General features: G+C 35.5%; 1 protein-coding gene across 1 annotated transcript in view; it reads left to right on the top strand.

The window, feature by feature from the left end:
* LOC144440040 (guanylate-binding protein 1-like) overlaps window positions 1-9,307 on the top strand; it is a 10,872-nt gene extending 1,565 nt beyond the window's left edge. Inside the window, exons 3-11 of the mRNA XM_078129270.1 lie at window positions 664-871; window positions 1,385-1,580; window positions 3,088-3,361; window positions 3,858-4,153; window positions 4,989-5,267; window positions 7,571-7,702; window positions 7,903-7,962; window positions 8,347-8,566; window positions 9,261-9,307. Of these exons, the coding sequence (XP_077985396.1) occupies window positions 664-871; window positions 1,385-1,580; window positions 3,088-3,361; window positions 3,858-4,153; window positions 4,989-5,267; window positions 7,571-7,702; window positions 7,903-7,962; window positions 8,347-8,566; window positions 9,261-9,307 (1,712 nt within the window). The remainder of the gene's footprint in view (window positions 1-663; window positions 872-1,384; window positions 1,581-3,087; window positions 3,362-3,857; window positions 4,154-4,988; window positions 5,268-7,570; window positions 7,703-7,902; window positions 7,963-8,346; window positions 8,567-9,260) is intronic.
* The last annotated feature ends 2,588 nt before the right edge of the window (window positions 9,308-11,895 follow it).

The following is an 11,895-nucleotide window of genomic DNA, read 5'->3' as shown; positions in this document are numbered from 1 at the left end:
TACCAAGTTTCGAAACCTTTCACGCCTTCAATGTCTACAATGATAAAATGTTCTGTATTTACTACTGAGATGTTGATAAGATGATAAAAACTTGCTTCTATAAATATGAAATATGAGTTTTAGTAAGTATTTTGATGTGTTTACTATTATCTAAGTAAACAACGGGTTTATGTTTATCACTACGTTTTTTACATCTAAACGTTTGATGTCGCACCTGTCAACGTTCATTTAGGGGAGGGTGTGTATGTGTGTGTGTGAGTATGTGTGTCTATGTATGTGTGTATATGTATGTGTGTGTCTGTCTGTCTGTGTGTATGTATGTATGTGTGTGTGTGTATGTATGTATGTATGTATGTATGTATGTATGTATGTATGTATGTATGAATGTATGAATGTATGTATGTATGTATGTATGTATGTATGTATGTATGCATGTATGCATGTATGTATGTATGTATGTATGTATGTATGTATGTATGTATGTATGTATGTATGTATGTGTATGTATGTATGTGTGTATGTATGTATGTGTGTATGTATGTATATGTGTGTGTGTGTATGTATGTATGTGTGTGTGTGTGGGGGGGGGTTGTCCTAATTAAATGAACGATTCGTTAATTCAGCTTGTGTGACATTGTGCGATCGTCTCTTATATAACCCTAGGTATATGGATGAGTACACAACCGTACAAGAGAAAGCTGGCTAATGGAATGGTAGTGACCATTCTTTTACTGGACACAGAGGGCATTGGATCATACGCTGCAGATGCTGATAACGATAATCGAATCTTTACTCTAAGCGTACTACTATCGTCTGTACTGGTGTACAACAGTAAAGGCGATCCTACATTGGAAGATCTACAAAAATTTAGGTCGGTATCTGTCATTGTTAAGAATTGGCATTTCAATCTACCTGTATTTACAGTCACGGTGCGATTCAAGTTGAAATATAATTTATAGTCGTTTTATATCCAATCCAAGGTAATAAACCTCAATCAATGTAAGCGATTTGTTGTTATCTATTTTATCGTTGCCATGGTAACTAAGGCGTGTAACCAATGAAAAAATTGCAATTAATTAGAGGATGAACACATATTCCCTAACATCAGTTTTTAGAGAAACAAGAACGAACAAGACAGAAAGACTAACAAACTGACAGATGCAAACACACAATTTACCCCCTACTAATATCTTAAACAGTTTGTTAATGAAAATGTAAAAAGATATATATGCCACTAATGATGTTAATAGTTGTCAAGGATTCATCCGGGTACAGGGGTGCATCCAGGACAGGGATTCATCCGGGTACAGGGATTCATCGGGGGGGGGGGGGACATATTATTATAACCTTTCATTAAGACATCTTTTTGTTTATCTATATTTAGATGCATAGGTGAATTGGCAACAAAGATCCAAGTAAGACCGCCGAGGGAGAACAGTATTGAATACCAGCATTCTGACGACTTTTACAAATATTTTCCAAACTTCCTCTGGCTACTACGTGACGTCACACTCTACCCAAGCATAGAAAAAGATGGCAAAGAAGTCGAAGTTGATATTAAAAGCTTCGTTTTAAGTGAGGTAAACGGAAAAATCTGTAAACAATTTTCATTGCCAATGTGTAATGAATCTTTTGTTTGAAGACTTAGCCTCCACACAATATGTATTGCGTTGTTAATTGATGTGTGAAATAGGGTCCTACAATCTTATAAGATAGTTTACCCATATAATATTATTTTTTTAGACAATTTGAATGTCACCGAGTCATTTAGCCAATTTAAGTTTAATTTACGTAGGTTATAACAAAGAAGCAGTTAAAATATTTTGTACGTAGCATTGAGTGTTTGATCTGTCTTAGTCAATGGTCTTCATCAGAATGATAAATTCCATATTTACAGCTGACCACTAGGTGGCAGTATGATCAGCCAAAAGTAGATGATAGTTCGATGCTCCCCCGTCTCTGTTGGCCAAGATTAATCGAAAGCTGAATACTAAAAAACGTTTTACTGATTGTGTGGTATAACCTATGTATATCATTTGATCTACCAAGCTGATGAAATTTGGTCAAATTAAATTTTGACATTGAAGATGAAGTTCAAGGTTATAATTCTGTCAAAATAACAATATACGGTGCACATATGCGATGTTCGTATTTAAACGCCCCTAAAAATATAACAAAAAATAATAAAAATGAAACACTATAGTTAAAGGAAAGGGTGGCAAGAGTGTATGTCAGTCTTGATACTAGATACGGCTAGACTTAGACTCTCTTACTGTCCTTGGAGCTGCTCATCGCTAAAATGGTTGTTTTGTATGTACCGATATCTACTGCATAATTCTCCTTGTACTGTGCGCCCTCATCGATCACATAGGGCTAACCGTTCGTTGACGTGTTAGCGCTTCTTGATGAGACAAAGCGTAGCATTATACTCACGTCAATGAATGGTTAGCCCTATGTGATCGATGAGGGCGCACAGTACAAGGCTATTCAAGTACAATTATGAAGTAGATATCTGTACATACAGTACAACCCAAGTTTTAGCTATGCGTCGTAATACGAAGCTCCGAGGACTGTAATCTTTAGAATCTAGGCAATACCCATATGCCCAATCAGAAGTCCGGATTTCCGTGAATTATTTGGGCACATAATGCACTCTTGTTCAGCCATGAAAAAGTGCTCCTTTACAAATAACACATTTTAAGCAACCGTCTTTATTCCCACTCACGCACTAAGGATACAGAACATGTCAAGAAGGTAAAGAATTAGTAAATAACGAATTTGAAGAGCTAAAAATAAAATGTAAGTCATGTGTTTGCCGAATCGTTCCATTTTGGTGCTTTTGTGTCAAAATCTACATGACACACAATCGTCAAAATGAGTACACTATCTACATGGTACACACATACACATACACATACACATACACATACACATACACACATACACATATATACAAACACATACACACGCACACACATACACATACACATACACACACATACACGCTCACACACTCACACACACTCACACATATATACACACGTTATATATTTAAATAATACACATGTCAATGTGTTATTCTTCTAGGTGTTGAAAAAGTACGACGACAAACAAAAACTAACACCTTTCATGCAGAAACATAATGATATAAGGACTGCAATCCTGACCTACTTTCCAAACTTTGATGTCTTCTCCCTACCAATACCAACTACTGATGGGAGAATACTGCAGAGTATGGGATATGGCGACTACCTAGACCACGTCAGCACTGAATTCAGGTGTGGTGTAGAAACTTTCATTTCAAAGGTGGTAGGATTGATGAAAACAAAGAAAACTATCACTGGCATGATACCAGCTAATTGTAAGTATAATCTCACCAATCGAGCAACTTTTCAATGTTCTTTTAAATCTGCAGAAGTTACAGTTCGTTTGATTTAACCGTCCAGTGGCATTGTTTGATATAACTTTGTAGACATCAATAAGAAACTGCTCTAAGATAACAAGATTGAATGAAAGCAGTTTCTTCTGACATTTTTTTAAAAGTGAAATGAACTAGTATGCCAGTATGCAGACCAGGCGTTCAGATCTCAAACCATTGGTTCCTGTGTGTCTGTGTGTAGTTGCAGTACGTTTAAATGGTTTATTAGACAAAATGTAGCAAGAAATTGCTATCTTAGTGTAGAACGTTACAGGTCCTCATTGGTTCATATTTGAATGTATCAACAGAACAGGTGAACGGTAACTTTAAGCGGGCTGTAACATAAAATAAATCTACAATTCGAACGTACACTCGAAAATATATTTCCGTTGTAATATTGAATGCCTAACAAATATTCGATTTCAATTCTGAATCTCAGATTTCTCACAGCTTGTGAAAGTTTATGTGGATGCACTAGAAAACACAGATTCAGTCTCCAATATCTGGGAAGCATGGCATGACATAATGAGAAGCAAATTACGAATAGCGCTTGGTCATGGATGTCAACATTATTCTAAAAAGATGGAATCTATCATAGACGAACTTCCATGTGATGAAGAGAGAATCCTTACTAAACACAACGACTCTTTAAAAGAAGCTTTGGAACTCTTGAACAACGAATCCAAAAATATATACGACGTAGACTTGATTATGGAGTTTACTAAGAAACTAAAGGTAATTACTTAACATAAGCTCTTTAGAAAGGCACTGGCGCCAATCTCTACTTTTCCGAACAACTTTAATTATGTCAACAACTTTAATTATGTCAACAACTTCATACTGACCTCTTTATCAAACAAGATCAAAATAAGTCGAACAATCCGAGACGAGTTAGTCTATCCATAGACTCTCTACCAAAGAGAGTCTATGGTCTACCCTACCATGTCCTGTAGGGTTAGTTAGGTGAGGACCTCATAATGGTCATCTTTAAAGTGGCCATATGGATGAGAATTTGGTATTTATTTTGTATTTTTATTTGATAAAACAGCTTCACTAGTCTATGTTTTTCTACTTGAAAAAATAATGTGAAACAACATATACCAAGTCCATGTCAATAACTCAATAAACTGCCAAACATTAAACAATGCATAAAATGTTTGTTATTGTACGTACAATACAGCCATCACTAATGTCCATGAAATACCTTTATCCACTTACTGTTTGTTAGTTAGGCAGTTTTATATATCGGGTGTTTAACTGCTTGATAATTGTTATCATCAATACACATCAATTGCTCTTCCAAAACAATAAGTAGTCCACATGGAGCACTGGACCATGAATTAGGCTATTTAAAACTAAAATTCATTGGTCATTCGACTTTAATAAAAACCATTGCCAATGTCGAGGTATGCTATAATCGTTTTGAGTTTTCTTTTCATTGTTTTCCTGGCTTGAGTGGCAACATTTGTTTTTAACCATTTTCGTCTATAATGTTTGTTTTAGGTGATAACTGTGATTATCCCTTTTAGTAATGTAACTGTACTTTACATTTACATTGTTCCTTCTGTAGGACCATACTGGTTTCTACAACACAGTGAAAAAGCAGTACGATGCTGGTCGCCTGAGTTATTATCTTTCGGAAAATGCTAAACAGTCTGACAAACTGTGTAAACAGTTAGTTGAAGATTTATGTTCACGAATTGTAGAACCTCTACAAATTAAGTTGACCAATAATGACGGGGTCACCTTTCAATTAATCAGAGACACATTTGATGACGTCACAACGCAGTACAACGAGACAGCAAAGGGACCGTTTGCATCAAAGATTCTCACAACACATCTCATGCAGGTATCGAAACTTTTCTTTATGTTATCGTTCCAAAAAAAATCTGAATGTGTATGTATGTATGTATGTATGTATGTATGTATGTATGTATGTATGTATGTATGTATGTATGTATGTATGTGTGTGTGTGTGCGCGCGCGTGTGCGTGGGTGCGTGCGTGCGTGCGTGCGTGCATGCATGCATGCATGCATGCATGCATGTATGTATGTTTGTATGTATGTATGTATGTATGTATGTATGTATGTATGTATGTATGTATGTATGTATGTATGTATGTGTGTGTGTGTGTGGGGGGGGGGCGTGTTTGTGTGTGTGTATGTATGTATCCATGTATGTATGTATGTATGTATGTATGTATGTATGTATGTATGTATGTATGTATGTGTGTGTGTGTGTGTGTGTGTGTGTGTGTGTGTGTGTGTGTGTGTGTGTGTGTGTGTGAAATAATGTAAGAAATACAAAATTAATAAACAGATTATCATCTAAACTAGCTTTCAATCCATGAATGTTCCAAGAAGCAATTTTACTTTGCTGTTGATAATTATTCATAATTAGCCACTATAACCCCAGGGTGGACAAGTATATGGTTGGGAAGGAAGGTACATAAGCATCCACGGTATACATTGTGGTGGTGGTGGTGGTGGTGGTGGTGGTGGTGATGGTGGTGGTGGTGGTTGCATTCCACGTTAGTACCAACCATGAATAGGTGTATGATACATTGATGAATACCCAGGATTTCCATTGAAGTGTTGTTGCTGTTGATATCATTATTGTTATTATCTGTTTGATTGTGTTGGTGGTTGATATTTTCATTCTGTGGAGCCTCAGTCTTGTTTTGGCTTTGTTTATTATTGTCGTATCTCTATCCAGTAGTATCATTATTGCCTCTCCTGGCTCCATTTGTGTGTGGTTTTCTTCTCTTGGGATACTACCCTCTGCTTTCTGACTTCGTGTATTTTTAGTGTACCTATCATGCCAGCTGTTAATACCTCTGTACCAACATAATTGAGGTGAACACTACTAGGTTGATAGAATTTCTTTGAACTATGTCATTTCTTGTGATCAACAAACACCATACCATCCTGATCACCGATATGTGCCTTCACTTCAATGTTGACATCTTTGATTAGCTGATTTATTTCACGGTGTCCTCTTGATAATATATCTGATAGAATGACTGTGCTAGTCGGATTTGCAGTAGATTTAGTTTGTTTTGCTAAGTGTACAATGTTGTCAGCAATTTCCTTAATGTCCTCATTATTGGCAACAGTATCGCTCCCAACATGAAGTATTATTTTGTTCGTGATCTTTAATGTTGTGTTGTTGATACGTTGAAGGGCATCAGGTGTAGTTGATGTGCGATCTTTGGTGACATTTTGCCGCGATAGCTTTCTCCAATGTATGTGCTTTATTAGTGAGTCTCCCATGAGAAGAATATTATCATCACCTTTCTTTACCACATTTCTTGTTTGTTGAACAGAGCCAGGAACTTGATTACTTTGTTCTTAAAATGAGTCTCCTTGTGTTGATTTATTTCCCTGGATATCCATCACACTCTGATGCAAGAAGGTTAGAATTCGTTCATAGTTGAGAAAGATTTTCTTCTTCACTTAATTATTGAAAGTTGCTTTGTGTTGATTTAGAGGGTGTCTTAACTGGTTGAAATCATGTGTGATCCATTCCCTGAACTATTGTGTCTAACGATTCATATTTCTCTTCCAATACTCTCCAGTTGACGGATCAATGTGTTGCTTGTAACTTTCAACTCTGCATTTTCTTCCATCAATTTTGAATTAGTAACGATCACTTCGTGTAGTTGTTTAGCATGATCTCTTTCTGCTTTTTTCTATGTATTCATTCATCTTTACTTCCATTCCATTGAACTGACAGATCAGATTGTTTACAGAACAAACTAATTCTACACCCCTCTCCATTTATGCGATTATTCACACTTTTTATTTGTGTTTCAAGAGCTGTCATATCTTCATTTCTCTTTACAGACAATGATTCCATTATTTGAACTCTTCCATAATCTAAATTATCAGTTAGTTATGTGTACATTTCTTCAAGTGCATCAACTGCTTGATATTATTCATCTTAACTGTGAGTTGACTGTTTCGATTGTCCATTGTCCAATGTATGTATGTATGTATGTATGTATGTATGTATGTATGTATGTATGTATGTATGTATGTATGTATGTGTTAGGTGGGTGTTTATGTTATGCACCAATGTGAGTGTCATTTTCTGTAGATATTTTTTCTCGTTATGGTCAACATGTCATTTATTTCACATCATATTTTCAGATATTTGACGATTTCTATGTGAATAACGTTAAATGTGTTCACCAACTGCCAGATTATGAGACATTGCAGGGAGAAGGTTTGGAAGAATTTAAAGCAGAGTATCGGAAACATCTAGATCGTGTACAGGAAGAGGTACATTTTAAATTTTAGTGTCTTATTTGTCATTCATTGGAAACACATGACAAAAGTTCTTAAGTGAAAGGAACGACGTAACTTTGAAAACGCCTGGTCGGCCAAATGGTAATGTTTATTTTCAAAATTATGTCACTAGTCTATATTGTAAATTATTTATGAATAATATTATAATTATGTTTATTTTTTACCTGTGGTAGGAAAACTCTGCTCTTGAAAAGGAAGCCTTACAGCAGTGCCGTACATATGAGATAGAAGAGGTAGGTAGAAAAGTGTCGTATGTATGTATGTATGTATGTATGTATGTATGTATGTAGGTAGGTAGGTAGGTATGTAGGTAGGTAGGTAGGTAGGTAGGTAGGTAGGTATGTATGTATGTATGTATGTATGTATGTATGTATGCATGTATATATGTATGTATGTATGTGTGTGTGTGTGTGTGTGTGTGTGTGTGTGTGTGTGTGTGTGTGTGTGTGTGCGTGCGTGCGTGCAATGAAATGAGAACGGAATAGAACTTTTCACTCCAGGATTTGTATAATTCCCCGTTATTTATGTAATTCACGATTAAATCAATATTCAGTTGCTTTCTTTAAAAGTGGATTTTTATCAATTTATAGTGAGCCTATGCTTTTGTATATACTTAGTTTTCAGTGTTGCGTGAAAATGCTGAAAAGGTATTAGAACAGAAGAAAGTGGATGCAAGGCAACGGTATTCTGCCCTTATGATGCAGATCGATACATTGGTAAATTCCAATGCAAATGTAGTCGAAGAGTTGGAAATATTGAAGAAACGATGTCATAGAGAATCAGTTATCTATGGTGTAACTATGGATGAAGTTCTCGACACTATTAATGAAAAACTTGGTGAGTAATTATTCTGTAATTTCTAATTTTTCACTTGATCAGAAATGTGATTTGAAACAAGTACAGCGTCCATTAAATGATTAAACCAAAATGCATTGTTGCGAGTGTCATTTTGTTACGTCAAAGTTTGACTAAAACAGACAAGGTAATAACGCGATCAAGTAAAAAAAGTGTCAATTACTAAAAAGATTTATTATTATCACCACCACCGTTTTTGTTTTGTTCTTAATGATGATGACTCTTATATGGCCAATCACGTCTTTTCCTTCTTTGTCTGCTCAATCCGTTCGACGTAAAGTCGAAACTAACATATCATCACTTCTTTTTATAGAAAACTTGAAGAGGGAGATAGAAGAGGACGCAATTGCAATAAGTAAGTTCTGGATAATCTCTTCTAAACTATTAATTTTACAACAATATAATTATGATAGTATATAGAAATGCTTCATAATGTCGCTATAATCATAATTTGTTGAATTTTAGTGTGATGTGTTTGAAACAATCTTTTAATACGTAGATATCAGCAAAATAACAAATAATTCAGGTATCTAGACACGAATATTTTATTGGTTCTTTTAAAACATCACATTGTAAAATAAAGGTCAGTAAAGATTCACATCTGTCAGCATTATATGTTGTGTTGTTATAAATATAGCCGATGATATTAAGTTACCATGGTTTTCTTGTTTTACAGGTGAATCCCAAAATAAGGAAAAACGTAAGAAGTGTTCCATACAGTAAAAGGATCCTAAAACACCGTACTACTGTTACGATCCAGAAATGCCATATATGGATTTTTGGCATATTTTATCAAAATGAACATATAATTTACCTCAGGCTGTACTACTTGATTGCAAACGGGAGATAACAATAGCGTGATGTTTCAACACGTTGATTTATCTACTAATCCTGTATTAATTATATTAATTTTACAACGAAAATCACAAACCCTGAAACAAAACGTCGCCTGGGTCAACAAAAATCTCATTAACATTTGCCACATTTTATCGTCTGGCTAGACAAAAATCTTACCAACAGCGTTTCGTCAATCGTCTGGCGTGACAAACATCTCTCTTTGCATAAGCTACCGTATCTTAGGAGATCATCGCTAAATTTATACACCCCCTTTAAACCTATGGTTGGCGCGTTCTTTGATATTTTTGAGACAGTCAATTGACTAAAATGTATCAATTCTAGTTCAGTTCTTGTGCCAGACGATAACATGTATGGAAATATTAAATAGATTTTTTGTCGAGCCAGACGAGAACATTTACAACATCAAAGAGATATTTTGTCTAGCCAGACAAAAAAACTGTAGCAATGTTAGCTAGACTTTTGTCGACCCAGGCGACGTTTTGTTTCAGGGTTTATGATTTTCGTTTTATCTCTAGTAGTGGCTAACAATTATTTGATTAAACGGCATAGATTAGTACTTGTAAACAAGATAACTTGCTGATTGTCGAATTCAGATTAATACCTAATTTCCAATATAATAGCGTGATCAACACTTGTACGTCTTACACGTGAATTTACATATGACATGATCTGAAATCACAATCTTACCTATTTTGGTGGAAAGTTTACCATGTCTTCTAGAACAATGAATCTAGACAAGAGATCATTTATTTATAACAAATTATATTTAGAATAATGACATCACTATAATTTCAAGGTGACAACTAGAACTTATATGTTAGGGCTATGGAGAATTAAAGACAAATTAGATTTTGCTTTACAACGCAGCTGTTTGTGTGCGGTCTCTGTCTCTGTCTCTGTCTCTCTCTCTCTCTCTCTCTCTCTCTCTCTCTCTCTCTCTCGCTCTCTCTCTCTCTCTCTCTCTCTCTCTCTCTCTCTCTCTCTCTCTCTCTCTCTCTCTCTCTCTCTCTCTCTCTCTCTCTCTCTCTCTCTCTCTCTCTCTCTCTCTCTCTCTCTGCCTGAGTGTAAGAGCTTACGTGCAAGTGACTATACCTGTGTGGCTAATTCCTAACTTAGACAAGCTCGTTATATCCTGGTACCCTAGAAAGATAGGGTAGAGTGCAGAATCATTTATGTTCTGCCGATCTACCTACTACTACACTACTGAGACACCGAAACGTAACATTAAGCATCCCAGAACGTAACACACTGTTTAGTAAAGTCACATGTGTAGTATAGTGAAATCACTCACAATGATACTAAAACACCGTACTGCACTGTTTAGTAAAGTCACATGTGACATACATACATACATACATACATACATACATACATACATACATACATACACATACACACATACATACATACATACATACATACATACATACATGCATACATACACACACACACATACATACACACATACATACATACATACATACATACATACATACATACATACATACATACAGACTTACGTACATACATACATACATACATACATACATACATACATACATACATACATACATACATACATTCATTTCAAGTCTCTTCTGCGATGTGAGTTATCTTTTTAATTATCGATAAGATGATACTTGTAGATTTAGAACTTCTGCATGGTGTACTTAGAGATAGATTATCTATTTTTTTGGTAAAATGAATTTCATTTTGTTATCATTCATCATCAACAACAGATAGAATACCATGTATATGTGTATGTCATGACTTAAATAGAGTACTACAGGTAACTTCTGTAATTTTAGCAAACATTTCCCATCCTGTCCATCCTCTCAAAACTATACAATCTCGTGTTCTTTGATGGGGCTTGGCCTCATTCCCCAATGAAGATGGATTTCACTATTCGGCATATATTGGAAGTATAAGATAATTTAGTGCATGGTTGGTTCAGAAAATTACCTTTTGTCAAAATCTTTATGCGTTGAATGCATTAATTTGATAGTGATTGCTTTTAAACTTCGGTCAACCATGCCTGAATTTGCAGTGAAAGATCAGCCGTTGTAGGCGCTCCTCTCATCCCTTGATGTATTCTGCATTCTAGCCTATATCAATTAAGAAATACAGTGTATTTGTCAAGATGGTAAACATTATAAAAGTGGACAATCTCACTTCGATTTACTAGGGCCATGCCAATGTTTCCTCAATATCAATCGGTTAATCAATCGGCTTCAGACCATAACCCCCCCCCCCCCGGAATTATGTCAATCACTCAAACGCAAAATATAGTAGACGCGTATTCCCCGACGTCCGCTATGATGTAACGTATACATACATACATACATACTTACATACATACATACATACATGCATGCATGCATGCATGCATACATACATACATACATACATACATACATACATACATACATACATACATGCATTACATACATACA

Source organism: Glandiceps talaboti, chromosome 9 (assembly GCF_964340395.1).
Source record: "Glandiceps talaboti chromosome 9, keGlaTala1.1, whole genome shotgun sequence".
Lineage (NCBI taxonomy): Eukaryota > Metazoa > Hemichordata > Enteropneusta > Spengelidae > Glandiceps > Glandiceps talaboti.
The sequence above is the reverse complement of the archived record's forward strand: the minus strand, read 5'-3'. Positions and strand labels throughout refer to the sequence as shown.